Source organism: Aythya marila (assembly GCF_965140915.1).
Source record: "Aythya marila genome assembly, chromosome: 2".
In the NCBI taxonomy this organism is placed as follows: Eukaryota; Metazoa; Chordata; class Aves; order Anseriformes; family Anatidae; genus Aythya; species Aythya marila.
The window spans coordinates 149,206,924-149,225,027 of record NC_139043.1 but is presented as its reverse complement, the minus strand read 5'-3'; the positions used below and the strand labels follow the sequence as shown (position 1 = coordinate 149,225,027).

The following is an 18,104-nucleotide window of genomic DNA, read 5'->3' as shown; positions in this document are numbered from 1 at the left end:
AAACACAACTATCAGGCATCTCTCTGTACTGGCAGCTTTCTTTAAGTCTTCCAGAACAGCTCATATCTCTGTCTTCAAGTGAACTGAAAGAAACCACATGCACTGTGTGAACCCTGTACATTTTAGAATTCAGTAGTTTATCCATGGTTACAGTTTTATGGAGTGTTGAACAACAGTAATACTAAATACATAGAATCTGTCATGAAAGGAGCATCCTGGACAAAAGCAGCCCCTTTTTAGTCTAGTTGATGGGGGCTCAGTCTTGTAATAGTAGAAAGTTCCTTCCTCTGGCACTGGTGGGTTGCAACCATATCCAGTAAAAAGATATTTCTGGGGTAAGGATCAATGCTATCACTTCAGCAATTAGATCTGTGTGATTTTTTGCAAAGTTTCCAGAGCTGGCAGAGGGAGGTAAGAGACCACTTTTTGAGATGTCCTGCAGGGCTTCTGGCAGGGCTCTGCAATATGGAACAGCTGCTGCAGCTGCATGTCTGGGAGAGAAAGGTTAAACAAGAGTGTAAGGAAATAGTTAAATGATCAGTTCATCATTATATGTTGCAATACAAAGGTATGAGCGAAGCAAATACATCCAAAACTTCCTAGCTGTCATTGCCTCAATAAGAGAGGCTGGAAGTCTGGAAAGTGGGATAAGTGGTAGCTGGAAAGAGCACAAGAAGTTCAAGAGGGGCAGGAAGACAGCAAGACACATTACTGCGTGATATCTCATCATGACTCCTCAGGGCAATATCTTACATACAAAAATGTATCACCACTTCTCATTTTAAATGCACATCAGGACCCTCTTTGGGTGTTTACATATCCATAACAACATGAGCACACAAATGTATCTGCTGCAGAAGTGGGAGGTTTCATTTCTCAGTCGAGTGACTCTGAAACACTAGCTGCTCCTTCAAACTTGGTGGATAAAAAAAGAATGACTGGTGGCAAGAAGTACCAAAGAAGCATAAAAACACGTTGCTATATTTAACTAATATGATTCTGAAAACCACTGTTTGGGTAGCTATCTTGGTTCAGCAGAGTTTATTTTAAGCCCATCTCTGAGACCACAAGCTATGGGCCGACTGACCACAATGTTCTTTGACGGTTATGGTTGACAACACCCATACGAAATGAAAATTACCATTCTTCGCATACCTAGCAGCATGAGGTTTTACAGGAGCAGATGGCCTTTGAATACTTGGGAATCTATGGAGAGCATTAGTTCTCAAGAAATATTTTGAGATACATTCACTATTTTAAACTGTTTCTCATTTGGTGTTATGAGGGGAAAAAAAAATAAAAATAAGGTCAGCTATTCTGGGCAAATTTTAAAAAAAAAAAAGCACAAAAATGAAATGTCTGTTTCTTATAGGCATGGGGTACCAGAGTTTTTAAAAGAAAAAAGAAAGGAAAAAGAAAGTGAAACTAATTTTATACCTAGGAAAAATATCAGAGAATTGTGGCTAAAAGTGGAAATGTTTTTAAACCATAAAATATGCATAATATATGTAATTTATAAAAACTACTTATGTTGCTTTCCTCTTAAACTTCTTAAATTCGTTAAAACTTGAGCAACTAATAACTTCCCCACACAGAACTTTTCTGTGATTAAATATGTATGCTAGTGGTAAGTTTTTTGTTAAAAACAGAAACAAAACTATTTTCTCTATTCTGTACATAATACTGATGTAGGTGACTGTAATTCTGTAACTGTTGTCTCCAATCATGCTATAGCTGAAGTTATTTCCAAATCGTTTACAGAAAAAAAGAAAAAAAAAAAAAAAAAAAAGTGTTATCTTCAGATGTCGTGGTTTCACTTCTGATCCTTCTGCTTGTTTGGAGTGACTCTTTAAGCCAATCACTTCTTTTCCTAGCAAAGTTATTTCCTTCATGCTGTAAATAAGCAGGTAATTAGGTAATTCCTACATCCATGAGGCTGCTGTGGGGCACTTACAGGCTCAGAGTCAGAAGAGCTCTTTGTATAGCACATCCTTGCTGCAAACAAGTGATGTGCTACCTGCTGTAGCTTTGCAAAGGTCATCACTTGCACCACACTGAGCCTTGGGATGAACGTGGATGACCAAATGTGGCAGCCCTGGCTTGTAACAGCTCCTTATAGAGGTAAGCTCTGGATGAGAAGATCACACTGCAGAGACTGGTGTCCTGTCCCTGGGCAAACGTGGCACAGTGCAGGACTTGAGAAATGGCACACAGCTCAACCCACAGCCTCCTGGGCTTGTTTACTCTCTGACCACAGTCCACCAGCACACCTGGACCACCCAGAAGACTTCCCAAACAGATTTAGTCACGGCTGTCTTAGATCAGATGTTTCCAAGTGACTCTTGGCTCCTATTCATCTTCCACTCCCTGAGGCTCCCCTGGAGCAACCACTTGCGATTCTCATGGAGGACAAAGGCCTACTGAAAGGAAAGCCTTGTCTCTGAAGTCCCGTGAAGAGGCCCATGGTGTGCCAGAAAGCTGTAATGCTGAGAGAACAGATACTGGGAGCTTGTAGAAGTGGTGCCACACTTGAAAACAGAGGTGAAATGGATTGGGTTCAGATCACCAGATTATAAAACACACCACCTTAGAAATGGAAAGAGTTTTTGTAACTAATCTGCATGCGAAACAGAGAAAGGAATGAGGAAAGTGTTTTCTGATTATTTTTTTTTTTTTCTGAAGATCTGTTCCAGTTAAACATTCAGCCCCAGAGTTTGCACAGAGGCTGGAAAAAGGAGGTAAGATTTCCTCTCAGTTTGCTTCCTTTCAGAGAAATGATCTGAGACTACTTGGTAGCTCTGCACCTGCTACTGGGTAAAACATATCAAAGCCACTATGTGACCCAATATATTCTTCTGCTATGGGTAAAACGGAGATTAGCAAGAGGCAGAATTGTGCTGAAAGCCTATTTTCTGCACATTCACAAAGTGCTTTATGTTGGAGACTCACCTGCAGAAAGCCTAACATTTTGAAGAAATGTATTTTCCAGGTTTCATAATATAAGCCTTCACACAATTGTTGAAATCAAAATTTTCAAACTTGACTGCCGAAAAAACAAACAAACAAACAAAAAACACTAGCACATACCTAAACAAGAACTTAAAATAATAATAAAAAATACTGTTTCTCAACTTTTTTTTTTTTTTTCTGCAGTCTGCAACAGCAAGTGTCAAATCTCCAAATTTCAAAAAAGTAGGAAAAAGCAGCAAAATGTATAATTGGGTCATTGCTTTTGAACAAAAGCCAGTTTAAAGAAGGCTCAGGGAAAATTTGATGCAGAGTGTGCATACTACCAAGACATCTTTGATATGAAAGAGTGTAAAAAAGAAACATTAGTAATTTGAATCCAACATATGTTTCAGGAAAACCGACTCAAACTTTTCACAAAGGATAAAAATTACTTCAGTTTCTGTTTAACCATGACTTTGGAAGACTTATAGAAAATGAAATCCTGTTCCCTATTTTCTGTGCATTTGCATAGGAATTTCTCAAATTATTCAGAATACTAATGCACATGGAAGATCAGCAAAACAAACCTTTCTTAACCCTAATCATACAATTGCATGACTGAATACCATACAGTCATACATAGGATGAGTTTCTTACCGGGTGGCATTTTCCAAAGCTCTGGAAAAAGAAGAATAATCATCGGTTGAGTGTTCAAGGGAGTAATACCATGTAGCTGCATCTTCAATGAACTTATTAGAGTCTTCGCCTCCAAGAGAATTTTGCAGAGCTTGATAAAAGGCTGTTTTGCTGTTGGCTCTTCCTTGACTTTCTTCAAATTTCTGAGAACAAAACACATGGAATTTGCAAACAAAATAAACCCTTTTTTTATGGAAAAATGCAGGCTCAGATCTCCCTTTGCTGGAATGAGTCCTCTGTACCATGATCTCTTATTTAGGAGAGGAAATAGGTGACATTCCTACATTTGCTTTCCCAAGATTGTCATGAGACAGCAGGATTGGCTTCCTCAAAACATACTATGGGTAAAACCACCACACTGACTCCCTAAGCAGATAAACCCAAATTTTAGGTGCAGCGCTGTGATGATATAGCTCTAATACTACAGAAACTCAACTGACTCTCAAAGAAATAGTCCACAGAGATAGTTCCTTAGAGGAGATGTGCCCAATGTTGTTCTGAGGACTCATGCAGGAAACCTAAAGGGAAGACAGGGAGATATTGCTCCTTTCCTTTGGAAATTCTAGAGTGCTATCATATGGGGATATCACTCTTCAGTAAACACCTACAAAGAAATGTGTTTTGTTTATTGGGAACATTTTTTAGGTCTCTCCTGGAATACTATCTGCCTTAGCCTTGGAAGAGAAAACCCACTCCTATAAAACCCATTGCAAGTAGCAGACATGATCTTCAAAAATCATAACCCCCTACTGCTTTCAGTGAGTGAAATGCCCTATTCATTACTTTGAGAGACTGAAACTGTTCTTGACATAAAGGCATTTCCCACAGAGCAGGACACGTCACTGCAGAATTATTGATAGCAGGGGGACCATCTCCTATGCCAAACTGTTTATCTGACCCTGTTTTTACCAAAGTTAAAGGCTGTGGGAAGTTTTCAACACATCTTTCTCTAAGAAAGCTTTTTTTATTATTATTTTATCAATTCAGACTCTTAAATTTATTTATTTTTTTAAAGAGATTTTATTTCAAGTTCAGAAACAGAGCAACTTCCTCAGAAAGAAACAAAACTGTAGCCTGAATGTTCCTGTGGATCAAGTCCTTTCTAAAGAGAGCACCTTACAGGTGAACACTGGATGAAATTTGATATTAGAGCTCCAGAGAGAAAGATCTAATAAACCATTTATATTATTTTGGGCAGCCAGTCTGAAATAAAATAGACCAGTGTCTGCCCAGTCCGGTTAGCAGAGATGCTTTATTGAGTATATTATTTTGATGGTCCACAGCTGGTTTTCATCATGCAGCTCGAAGGTCTTTCCACAACCCTACACAGAAAGTACAGAGGGAATAATTACTTTTCAACAGATTCACAGAAATGAAAGGTGGAAAATAAGTCTCCCACTGCTGATGCCTAGGCCTGTCTTTACTGATGTGCTCTAATGTTTTGTGCAGTGTGATTAAATGACTTTACAAGGGATTTCAAAACACTACCAAATATCCCAATGCCCAAAAAGATCTTGGCAAGTTTATTTGTAATAAATAATTCTTTTGCTAGATTTTGGCCCATGCAAACTGAAGAGTCATGTAGTGCCAGTTTTAGTAGCATGGCTGTACTCTGAAAAAGATCTGCAACTCAGAGCTGATACGGTATTTCAAGCGCACAAAAGCCACATATGAAACTGCATAATACACTTGCCTGCAAAATCATTCAGTCTGCATGTGGCATGGACACATATATTTTTCTGCAAGAAATGGAAATTATCTCTGAAGACCTGACTGCAAATTCACTGATTTCAGAAGCAACTTTTTCATTGGCTTTGGTAGATTTTAAAATCATGCTACTAACCACTGGAGCATTGCTGCTGTCTAATTTGGAATCTCTCATTTGTTGACTGGGGCTGGTGAATTTGACTAGCAACTATAGTCAACACATGCTTTTCTGTGTCAGTATAGAGACCAAGATTATAAATGTAAAGCATTTTTCATGAAATGTCATGTTTTAAAGCAATTTTCATGTTTCATTTTGTTTGTTGGTTTTTATTTTTGTTTGTTTTTAAAGGATTTGCTACCTTTTTTTTCTACACCTGTAATGGATAATTAAAACAGAGAGAGAAAGAAAGAAGAAAATAATTGAGATTATTGATTATGTATCCTAGGAACTGATCATTCACTGCCTCATCAACTACTAAGCATCAAATAAACAATATGGTTGAAAAACAGAGAGAAAGGAGACAGATAGTCTGTCAGTGCATGGTTAAGCTGAGGAACTCTTTGCCACATGGTGTTGGGGATATCAAAACTGGTGAAGATGAAGTCTCATGAGGAAGTTTATGGGAAAAAAAAAAAAAAAAAGAATCAGTTGATGGTTATTAAATATGGAGAGACCAATTCAGGTTAGGAAGTCACTAAGCTACAAAGATTACAGGTTCAGTGAGCATTTACCAAAAGTATCATATTTGCTTGCCCTATTCTTACAAGCATCCAAGTCTTAGCCACTGCTGAAAACAGTGTTCTGTGCTAAATGGGCCTTTGATCTGACTCAGTGCGGTCGCTTTTAGGTTTTTAGTGTGCCTATGTACTAGTTTCTGTGATCTTCAAAATGCCCCAAAAATTCTGGTGACCTTTCTCAGCAATCTTTAACTGAGTGGGGTCCATTCAATGTGATTAGTCAGCTGAAAAAGGACTCAACAGGCAGAGCTGGATGAAAAACAGAACTGGCATTTTTAAGACATTTTGAGATTTTCTTCCCAACCAGCACTAACACTGCACATTCTGAAATACAATGTTTCAATATGTGTTGCTTTGGATACTATACAATGTAATTTAAACATCTGAATTTAACATGATATCACCAATCAAAGCAATACAGTCAAAATAAAATCCATGAAACATTAAAAAGACAAACCATTTTAACTGTTCAGAAATTGTTTTGATTTGACCAATTTTCCATGTCCAACAAATGTTTCCCCTTTGAAACTATACAACCCAGGAACAGTTTTAAAGCAGATACAACAGCTACTACCAGATTAGTGGAAACAGCTGCACATTATGTAAAATAATTTACACTCCGCTAACATTTAAAGAGGTATGAACAACAGACCTTATAGTTATAATTGGGTTTTATATATTTTTTTAGAAAGTAGGTAAGAAAATAATTAAAGTCAGCAGGCACATTGCTTTTCACTGCTCTGGTTATGCAAAACAGTCATAAACACCCAAATAATGAGCTAAATAATGTTTACTGTTCTTGTGGCTGCAGGATGGCTTCTGGAGCATATGAGTGAATCTGGTACAGTGTTTTATTTTAAAAGAAAGTGTAGCAGTTTGGTAAACAGATGTTTACATTTTCCAAGGGGCATAACATACTTTTCTGAGAAACTGGAATAGTGATAACACTAACACAGTATGTAGAGGTGTTAGGTCTTAAGTGTTTTTTTCTAATGTCATCACAAAAGATGCTGAAAAACCCTGCTAGCCATTCAGCAAAGTGTTTCAGTTACTCCAGCTAGTTGCAATATGAAGAGCTGATATCAACCCATTCTCTTCACTGATGGAATTTATCAGAACACTGCTCCCCAGGTCATTATAGCTGATATATACACATCTGCCATCTGTTGAATACCTTTACCCATAAAGAAATTAACTGACAGTACTATAGTAGAGGATGGAAGATCTGGTCTGCATAGATCTATTTGCTTACATGGGGTAAATGAACTGTACATGTATTTCTGTCTATCCACTCCCATATATCCTGGTTCTGGGTCCTGCAGCCGACTAGATTTGTACTAGGGTAAGAAATAAAACACACACACTGCAAACTTAGTCTTCCAGCTAAAAAGTATGTCAACAATCTTTGCAATATGGAGATTATGTTGAAGGTACAGAACATATGGAGGACATAAACAGGGCCGTACTAACTTACATGCATATTCAGACAATCAGAGATATAGATCAACATGAGAGAATCTGTACATATAATGCCAATGGGAACTATTATATTCTCTCACCTGAGCATCACATTTAGCACAGTGGCAAAATTTTGCCCAGATGGGAATTTAAATAAATATTTTTAGAGTTTTCTGCTCAGCTGTCCTAATCTATGACTGTACACCACTAATATCCCTGAAGGACTGCCATGGGAGTTGTGATAACAAGTTAAGGCTTAACTGCTCCACATGCCACATAATAATGCATTATGGTACCACTTGCTGTTCCCTAAACAACCATTGTTTTGCTTCTCACTTAGTCTTAGCTATCAGATGGCTATACTGGGGATGAGTACAACATGCTCCAGGAAGTGGTAAATCTATCTCAGTTCACATGAAGAAGCATTTGAGTGAATGCCGTAAAACAGTCACTTCCATGGGCAAGATATTAGGCACGAATATTCAGCATACTCTCTGATACATGCACCATCAAGTGACCTCAGCTTTCAATTAATATATATATATATAGAGAGAGAGAGAGAGAGAGAAGGGCATTCTAGAAAACTTGAGTTCTGCTAGCACATAACTGGTTTCTCACATACCTTCTGTCATTCTTATTCATTTTTAATACTAGAGGTCTTACCAGTCATAAGCGTAGTCTTATAGCAGGAGTACAGATGCACACAACACAACCAAATGCCAATAAGACCCCACAGAACAACACGGTGCCAACTGTGTTTCTCATCTTCAGGTCTAGTTGCAGTCTAGAGGTTTAAGTCTCACTCCTAAGACTTGACTGCTAGCAGTTTCTAAAACTTGCGTGCAACTTAAATCTGAGGTGATAAGATTTGCATCTTGTCTCAAGCTTGTTTGCATCTAAATGGGTAAAAGCGTCTCTTTAAAGAAAGATGGTTAAAGAAATCATCCTAAAACAGATGGAAAAGAAGGACTTTGCCAATTCCATACACCTGCCACAGTACCCTTTATCTGTGATGTCTATCTGCCCAAATAAATTCACGGTTATTTTCACTATGTTATTGGAGCACATTCACAGTCATAGGTGGATTTTCTCCTTGTTGCAATATTGATTGATAAGAAGGGATGGCTTTAACCCAGGGACGTTTGAACCCCTCTTTATAGAATAGCTTGAATAACTTTGTTGTAGTCAGAGGTAAACTAGGATCAATGTCTTGGTTACCTGAGTTGAGCCTAATGGTTACCATTAGCCAAGCCATCCCACCTTCATTAGCATACCAGTGAAAACAGCTGTGGGTGTTCCCAGAGAGATGCAAGTCAGACTGACATCAAGGGAAGCCTTCAAATTTATAAAGTAGAAGAGTAGGACACAGTGTGGGTAGTCTTAAATCGTTCTTTTTGGTCTATTGTTGGAAGAGGAGAGTTAGCAAAGATGAAGGATCTCATATGACATTATGACAGAGGAAACAAAGCACAAACTTCTCAATAACGACCACCACCTGCACCAGTTTCTTTCACTGTAGCTAAATGTGTCTGTGGCCTACTCAGGATTTTGTCATCTGACTTTGGTTGCAACCATGCATGGTCATAGCTATGATGTAGCAATGCTCAAATAGCTCAGCAATGCAGGAAATTTAAAAATTTCCTAACAATTAATAAAGTGCATGCACTAGGGAAAAATCAGGAATCTTTAACCACACAGCATATCTTTAAGTAAAAATCTGAAGATAGAAAGACAGACCATTCAAAACAGTCATATTCCCTAAAGCCCTCAAAACATGAAGACACAAGAAGATAGAACTAGAGGAAAACGTGGCTTAAAAATTCAGCAATTTTCAATAAGAACAAGAAAAGAGCTTAAGGAAGTCAAAATGGAGAAAACAGTATATAACGGCCTACCATGAATACTGTGGTTTTTTTTGGAGCAGAGATGGAATCTGACTTACAGCAGTAAACCAAATGAGGCATGTAATATTGTAATAGCCAGTAAAGAAGCTAACTATCCTTCTAAGTAAAGATAGTTAAACACTTTCCAAGGGAGATCAGGGGATCTCCAACAGTAGGAGATTTTAAAACAGGTCTCTTGGGTTAAGGTAGTCAACCATTTCTTAGGGCTGAGTTCCACCAATTTTGAGTACCCTTTCAAAATTATTTTCTGCAAGCCTTTAAAATAAAAAGAAGATACTCTCGATTCTCTTTTTTGAAAGGCAACATTTTACTGTTGAGCTCTGATTAAAGTTGTTTTTTTTCTGCTTTTAATTTCAATGTGACAGTGCTGGATGTTCGCAGTTGTGGGTTTCCTTAATGCCATGATTTGCTGCATGACTTCCAGTACACCAAGGAATTTCATTTCTGATTTACAAACAACTGTCACATGTGGAAGTAGGGGTAAAGGAAAGAATTTCACTTCCTAATCTTCTCACAGGACTTGTACTTGGCTTACTGAGGTTTATTGCTCTTTTACAGGGTCTAGATCAGTATCTGCAGCCTCAAGGATCACAGTCCATTTCCTCTGCCTGACTTCCACTTTTAATTAGTTTCAAGAGAGAATACATGAAATAACAGCAGAAAACTTCTGATGGAGACGAAACAATCAATATCAACTTTCTTCATATTGATTGAAAATGCTTTCTGTCAAAGGGGCAATTTTGTCATTAATCCTGAAGTAAATTGGTCTATGTGCTACTGATTACCAGAAAAGAGAAGCTAGGATTGACCTTTCATTGAGAGAGAGATTAAATCCCCAGAGTTATAGAAAGATAGCAACAGATTTGCAGTTCATTTAGATAACCTTTAAAATAATCCCAGCCATGTTACATTCTCCTATTGATTTCTTAACATATATCTGAGCATTTTTTGTCATTTAATTTAATTTAATAACATTAAATGGGAAATGCTACAGTTCCCATTGTAGAGATGTGCAAGTGAACTAGAAGAGGTTGATATGCTGTCTCAAGAACAGATAGTGACAAAGGGTTCACAATAAGTGCAATTCCTCCAGGAAGAACTTGAAGCTTTTGAGCACTTATGTCTAAAGTACAGCTTGGTAAGTAACAACTACTTTTTATTTCACCAGCTTATGGCCTGAAATCTCAGCTCCTATGTATCAGTCGAGTGCTTTTCTTAGCTATACCTAGTCCTTATTCAGAACCTTTACAAGAGAGCGTATATCTTATGGACAATGGAGAAAAAAGGTTATCACTGAAAAAGGTTGGCATGGAACAGATTGACTTAGCTGTGTTCCTTACTGAGGAACCTACAAAATAAGTTTAACATGAGCCTGCTTTCTTCTTAGTAAGGTACAACTGACATTGCAATACTAATAAGGTTTTAGAGACACTAAAACATACTGCTCCATATAAATACATGTTAAATCATTGCTGATTTCTCACATTTTCATATCTCCCCCAGAAGCATTTATCAACAAACATTATAATTCCTTTAATCCATCTAAAGACTGGCTGGAGATGGACAATACCTTCACATATTTCTATAGAGTATAACTCACAAACTGTAGAAGCCAAAAAGCAACAGTCCTGGCTGCATATGATTATTGTCATCACTAAAATAATAGCAATACCATTAGCTTCTTAGTCTCTTCCTACCTTAATTGCCTTAGCTCTGCTGATCAGCCCATCTTGCTGAGCACTTCCAATGAGAAGATCTACTTTCCGAAGTTGAGAGCGCTGCAGGGCTTTAGCTAAAGGTTCCCGGAGGTAAACTCCATCCATCACTGGACCCCAGTACTGGAATGGGCCGCTTATCGCTAAGAGCTAGGTTAGCAAAATAAAATAAATTAAAATAAAATAATACTGCAGTTAAATTAGCGTACCCTGGTCATTTCTGTTTTAATTATGTTTCAGAGAACTGAGCTGATAGCCTCAAAGTGAACATGCGATGTATTAATGTAAGCACAAACTCATCACTGCAAGAAGCAATACTTTTACTGACAGACTCAGTAGGTAAAATGAGCTGAAATAGGCCAAGAGAATTCATGGTCTTATAGTCATAGAAATAGTATTTTAAATTAGGGATTGGCTCTCTGCTGGTCCTGATTGAGTAATGTATTGTCAGTGGGTGTTTTAATCTGTGGGTAAAGGACCCATCTCTGGAATTGCTTGTACTGCAGCTTTCACAAGCCTCCCACTTAAGACACAGCACAGATATCCCTCCCCCCTTCCTTTTCTGCAAGAACTGAGCTGCAGAGACATGATTCTTCTCTAGAGTAACACCCATGGGAAGATTAGAGGAGACTGAAAGAAGGAAAAAACTATACTGGGATTAATTTTGGAAGACTTGTAGTCTTCCAAGTAGTGTAAAAGGATTTCAGTCTGAAGGAGAACCAAGCTGTGAGTATTCATAGGTCAGAGACAGATGTCATGGACATCACCACCACTCCACCAAATCCAGTACAGTTCCTTTTTCACAAGGATTCAGCCCAATTTATATTTTTAGGTTCCTCAATGCTTTATGTCAGTGGAAACGTCTTGTTGGTTCCTTATATGATTGCATATGTATTGCTGTGGTGTACCTTAGTCTGTGCATCATTGAGGACACGAGCAGGCAACTGGCGAAGGCAGGCTACAATTTCCCCATTTGTGGATGAAGAGCATCCCACTTCCTCAGCCAGGACTGCTGCTTGGGTCTGGGCTCTTCTTTTAGTAATAATGGATGATGGAGAAAAAGCTGAACCTCCCTGGAAAAGAAAGACAGTATCAGTCAGTACATCCTGACAAAACACCTGGTCCCCTGGTAAGGGTAAGAAAGATGAGGAGTAAAATCTACTTAGTTGTAGAATGCAAAACACTGGTATTTGAAAAATAAGGAGCAAGTTCTAATGATGAATAGGAGAAAGGAGAAGTTTGGCTGTTTCTCAGCTCTGTCATGGTCATTTCAGAGGACCTTTGAAAAGGCTCTCTTATTATGGCTATAACCAAGTCACAGATCATCCGTGCAATAATTTTCTGAAAACTTTGCTGGAAGGAGACACATTCAGACAGGAACAGATAAAAAGGAGGTACTGTGAGGCACATCAGAGAATGGAGAGCCCATCTTACAAGAGGAGACTGAAGAATTTGGCTTGCTTAGCTTTTAAAAACAAGGACTGAGAGATATTGAGCATGATCTTTATAAGTGAACCAGTGAAGAAGAGTTACTTATACCTTAGGACAATGCAGGTAAAAGACCAAATGGTCACTGAGTTATTCGTATTGACTGTAAATAAATTTAGTCTAGGAACTCTAAGGTAGCTAATTCAAGGAGGAGTGAGGATCTAGAAGAGCTGTAAACAGAGGTAGCAGGATCAAAAGCCTAACTCATTTTACACTTGGACTTGAAGACATCAATAAAGTCAGTATTTGACATGGTATCAACATTACCCAGAAACTGGACCCAGCAACCAGAACCCATCTGGTTCCATGTTTCCATGAAATTATTATTTACTTATACTATGGCCAGAGCTTTCATTGACTATGAAATATGCTGATTATTGTGATGCGCCATGCAAACTTCATATGTGGCCACCAAATATCTTTCCAGACCTTACACTTAGTTTTTAATTCCACTGTTTTTTTTTTGTTTTTTTTTTTTTTATATATTGCTCAGCAACCCAGTTAGTTACATAAAAGGAAAGTGAACTTGTATGCTTTACTTACACTGCTTTTTTTTTTTTTTTTTTTTTTTTTTTTTTTTTTAAATAGAGTTTGATCTTTACATCTTAGGCTGAGCTTCCAGGACTATTAACAGAAGGACACTTTTTGGTAATTTATAGCTAGATCTTGACTTCAAGCTGTGGAAAATCAATCAGAGCACATTGAAATCAGAGCATGTGGCTACAGTCCAATCTCCATCCCAGACTCTTCTCCTATCCTTCCTACAGCTGTGACAACGTGGGAAAGGAAATGATGGTCTAACATTGCTGAGTAACAAAAACTATTTATTAAAAATGCAAATTAATTAGCATAAATCTGATAAGATTTGACCTAGAACAGAAAGGCTGGAATAGTTCTGACATGGTTCAAATGACTAATTTCCAGACATTTACATCAGTTCACTATGCTAACTGCTAAGATGAGCTTCCGTCTTCTAAAAAAAACCTAGATTTATGATATGAAAGACACTGATCTATTCAACCGATTAACTTATTTTTTACTGAATCTGCTCAAACTGTAACTATAAGTCTGAAAAAGCATAAAAACAGAAGCAAGTAAAAAAGAAATAGAAAACAAGTGGTAAAGCCTCAGTTTGAAATAGTCTCAAATCTCCAAGCCAAGAGATCACTCAGGATGTTTTTTACACTTTGAACAAGCAGACCCATTGATACTAACAGGACACCATAGCTCACAAATGTAGAAATTGGTTTAAAAAATAATTAAATAAATAAAATAAATAAAAGAGGTTATTGTTTTGATGCAGAGACAGTGGTTTTAGTTCACGGTATGCAAGTGTTACTGCCTTCCTGAAAGGTTTCTCTTCCTTTTTAAGGGATCAGGGAAACAATCAGTTATTTATTAGCTTAATGACTGCGTTGCAGAAGGTTTCAGATGAGCAAAAGAAAAAGCTAAGACTGTCAGTCCTAGGGCACTAGAAGAGCCATCTCTGGTTTTAAGAGAACAGAAGGACTGAAAAAGAAGGAAAAAACAATACTTGGTCTTATTCTTCACTTCTGTCCACAATTTAGATGAGAACTTGAGTGAGCAATGGGCTTTATTCTCACGTGGGACTTGTGGTGGCCTATTTTGTGTTTGTAAGGCATGATATTAGCCAGCTGCTGACTAGGTGCACTGACTCAGTTGATCATGAGAGAGAACAAAAAATATCCTTGATGAGAGCATCTGTGTGTGTGGGTGTGTCCCAAAGATGCAGAATGAGAATATTGTTTTTGTGCCTGGCCTTCGGAAGAGCATTTTCACCAGAACTGGGATGGGTGAAAGTAGAAAAGGGATAACACTCTCCCCACATTGGCAGAAAAAAAATTCCCCAAGAAAAGCAGCTTCCTTACTTTCTGTTTGGAACAAAGAATTGCATGCCTCCTTGGTAGAGCAGTGAAATCACATCTAGGATTACACAGAACTCATCCATGAACTTTGCAAATGTATTACTCAACACTGTATCTGAAAGTGCTCAGGTGGTTTTTATCAAGTACCCATTATCTCTAAGTAGCATTCAGGAAAAAAAAATAAAAAAATAGAGGGCTTTAGTTCCCAAATTCTGAAAATGGAAATAGTTGCTAAGTTAATAGATAAAGTGAGCGCTGAGAGCAGATGACACACAGAGTCCAAAAACTCATAAGGACTAAGTGAAGATTTCTAGTGAATGCTTAGTTCTGAACTTGTCAAGGACTTTATAAGCTATGCAGAACTCTCTTCCCCTCAGATCTCCACAAACCAAAAGACTGCCCTTGGGTCAAGTACTGAGTCAAACAGCGATTGATAGAAGCATCCCACAAGTCACAGAATTGCAGAATCACACAAAGGTTTGGGTTGGAAGGGACCTGAAAGATCACCTAGTTCCAGCCCCATGCCACGGGCAGGGAACCTTCCACTAGATCAAGTTGCTCAAAACCCCATCCAACCTGGCCTCTCTGTGGAGGGAGAACTAAAAGCCTGGGCAGGAAAATCTTTGACTGGACATCTATGGAGTTCCATTAGATATGTCCCAAGCTCTACAAGTAAAAGAAAAATGCAAAATGTCTGTGAATATGTTTGCAGGATGAGAGGAATTCAAGAGGAATAGGGCTTGTTTGGAACCTTATTCTAGCTGTGGATGTTTTCCCTTCTTTGTGTGAGTGGTTAGAACAAGCTTACAAGCTCTACTTATTTTTTTTTCATCTATTTTCCATGGTGATGGCCACTTCCTCAGTTTGCTTTTTTTGATAACATCCGCATTCAGGAAGAATGTCTTGCATTCAGGGTTTGAAAGAGATGTGGTTTCCAACTACTGTTATTCATATTTATTTTGTATTGTGACTGGACACAGGCAGTAGAGAAGCTTGGGGCATCACTCAAGCAGTACTTGGAAGCAATAGCATTATGTTCCCCCCACCCCAATGCATCTGAAATGCTTTTCATGCTTTGGAAACAAGGCTCCTAGTACCATGGAATTTAAGTAAGCAAAGCAGTACAAGTTGCCTGACTAACAAATTCATATCACAATTCAGGCTCGTTGTTTCCTGATCCTCATCAAAACTAAAAGTCAGCCAAACAAAAAAATGACTCAGGAACAAATAAGTGAGAGCAGAAGCTGGATACTGCCCAGAATTAAATGTTTTCCTTTTTGAGTCAACAGTTTTTACATTAAGCAGAAATCTTCCCTAAACATGGGAGCCACATTAGAGGCAGGATCGGACACAGAGGATAACACAGTTTCACTTATAATTTCTTTTGGTTTCTTTCTCTATAAAACTATTTTTTGTGTGTGTGAGATTAGTCCTAGTAACCAATAATAAAGGAGTTGTGTGCTTAAAAAAACAGCACTGTTTACACAGAAGCAAAAAAAGTGGAGGGACTGTTCATTTCTATTACATGACACCCATATTACCACCAACATGACAGAATCATGAATCAGGAAACCAAAAATCATGAGATCAGCTCAAAAAAATAAATAAATAAATAAATAAGGAAAAAAAAAAAAAAACGACAAAAAAAAGAAACAACAACACTGTGTTCTTTTTGTTGGTTCTCTTCTTTTTAACTCTTGGGAATTCTCCTGTACCTATAAACACAAGAACTAAATTTTACATTTAAATTCAACGGCTGAGATCCTCACATAATACTGCAGAGCAGTTTTTATAAAGTAAACCTCTAAACAATAAAAAATATACAGTAAAATTGTGAAAAATAGCCATCATATCACCATCAGGTATTTCCTATCTCAGTACCCCTTGACCCTGTGGAGGGGGCTCCATGGAAGTTGACACATGCATAACTCTCGTTTCAGTTGTCGTTGCAGACTGACCCACTACCATCAGAGGAAATTCTGATGACATTTTTGACAGTGACCAGAGGAAAGCACTCAGTACTGAACTGCTGAAAATGTAGCTGCAGCTATCTTGTGCAATCCCAAACAGCAATATTACACTCTTCCTCTGAATTTATAGATTACTGGGAACATTGCAGAGAGTGTTGGGCAACAGCACATAATGTAGCAAGCGATGACATTGCAAAAGGAAGGCAAAGCTTTCAAGTACTGTTTAGTTCAGGGACCAGCAGCTTTGCAAGCATTCTCTTTCCATAATTAGAGGTTCAGCTGGACAGAAGAAATTGAGATGCAAAGAAACACTGCAGCTTACAGTGGTGAAAAGCTGATGAATCAAACCAGTATCACATGAAGACTAGTCCTTGCTTTGATGTTAGGCTGTGATCAGCTGAGCGGAGGCTGGTGTCTCTTGCAAACCGCTCTCTTGGGACATTGCAGCTCACAGATCTGCACAGATACTATCCCATCCTGCCATTTGTTGAGCACATCTAACTACTCCTGTCTAGGCAAGCCAAGTTTTCTGCTTTGGTTTTCTGACAGTTCAGGGACTTTTAGTTAAATAGCACCCCTTGCTGCTATTCCGATGAGATTATAAATAAAAATAAATAGCCCACTACTGTGAAGATGTACCTCTGTCTCCCAGCATACTGGGAAAAGAATATTCCCATACGTGCTGCAGAGCTGAACCTCTTTTAATTCCTCATTTACTCTGGAAACTCACTTCCGCAAAGTTTTTCAAAACTGATTCACAACAGATCTAATGATTAGAAACTTTACTGCAACTAGTTATCACCCACACTCTGTAAACCCCAAACCTTCTTCCTCTCCTCACATCACGATCTCTGCAAACCCTGCTTGAGCCAGGTTCATCTCTTTAATACGCCCTTCAAATTAACACAGTTCTGGTGCTTGTAACACTGTGGAGTCCTTTTGAAGCTCACTTCATTTTTGCCCAGAGGCATACTACAGACAATACAAATAGCAGTAACAGTTGCATTACCCTAAAAGTTAGATTTAAATATATCTAATGAAAATAGTCAAACCAATGAAATGTCCTGATGCTTCTTCTTTCCTAAAAGGGTAAGCTGTACAGCAATATTTTATTTGTTAGATTGTGTCCCCATACAGCTAGGCACTCTCCAGGCTCGGGTGCACGCAGTTCACAGCCAGAAGTATCTGTCAGACCATCTGCTTTGACCGCCGGGATGGCTGAAGCTCTTCCATTTCCTGGCTGCTGAGCTCAAGTGCTTCCTATCACTTAACACAAGGCTTACATTTGGCTAAAACCTGATCTTGCATAAGCTGGCTTCAGAGCCACCAAGAAATGGACACCACAATCTTCTCCTTTGCAGCTTGTGCCTGAAGATAATCACTCCATTGACAGAAAACGGCACCTTATTTATGTTTGAGGATGTCTTCAGTTTCAGTTAATAGCTTCTATTGCTTTCACTGACAGATTAAAGAGACTGTTTGTATCCTGGTTTTTGTTTGTTTCCTGTTTTTTTTTGTTTGTTTGTTTGTTTTGTTTTGTTTTGTTTTGTTTTGTTTTCTCCTGCAGAAATGAACAAGTTGCAGCAAACTGAC

The 18,104-nt window shown here is 38.2% G+C and overlaps 1 protein-coding gene across 1 annotated transcript in view; it reads right to left on the bottom strand.

Annotated features, from left to right (window-relative positions):
* The window catches only part of TG (thyroglobulin), a gene marked incomplete at its 5' end in the record, with an annotated part of 153,418 nt that overhangs the window by 15,179 nt on the left and 120,135 nt on the right, over positions 1 to 18,104 (bottom strand). The window contains 3 exons of the mRNA XM_082754686.1: positions 3,607 to 3,788; positions 11,150 to 11,317; positions 12,076 to 12,240. Of these exons, the coding sequence (XP_082610812.1) occupies positions 3,607 to 3,788; positions 11,150 to 11,317; positions 12,076 to 12,240 (515 nt within the window). The remainder of the gene's footprint in view (positions 1 to 3,606; positions 3,789 to 11,149; positions 11,318 to 12,075; positions 12,241 to 18,104) is intronic.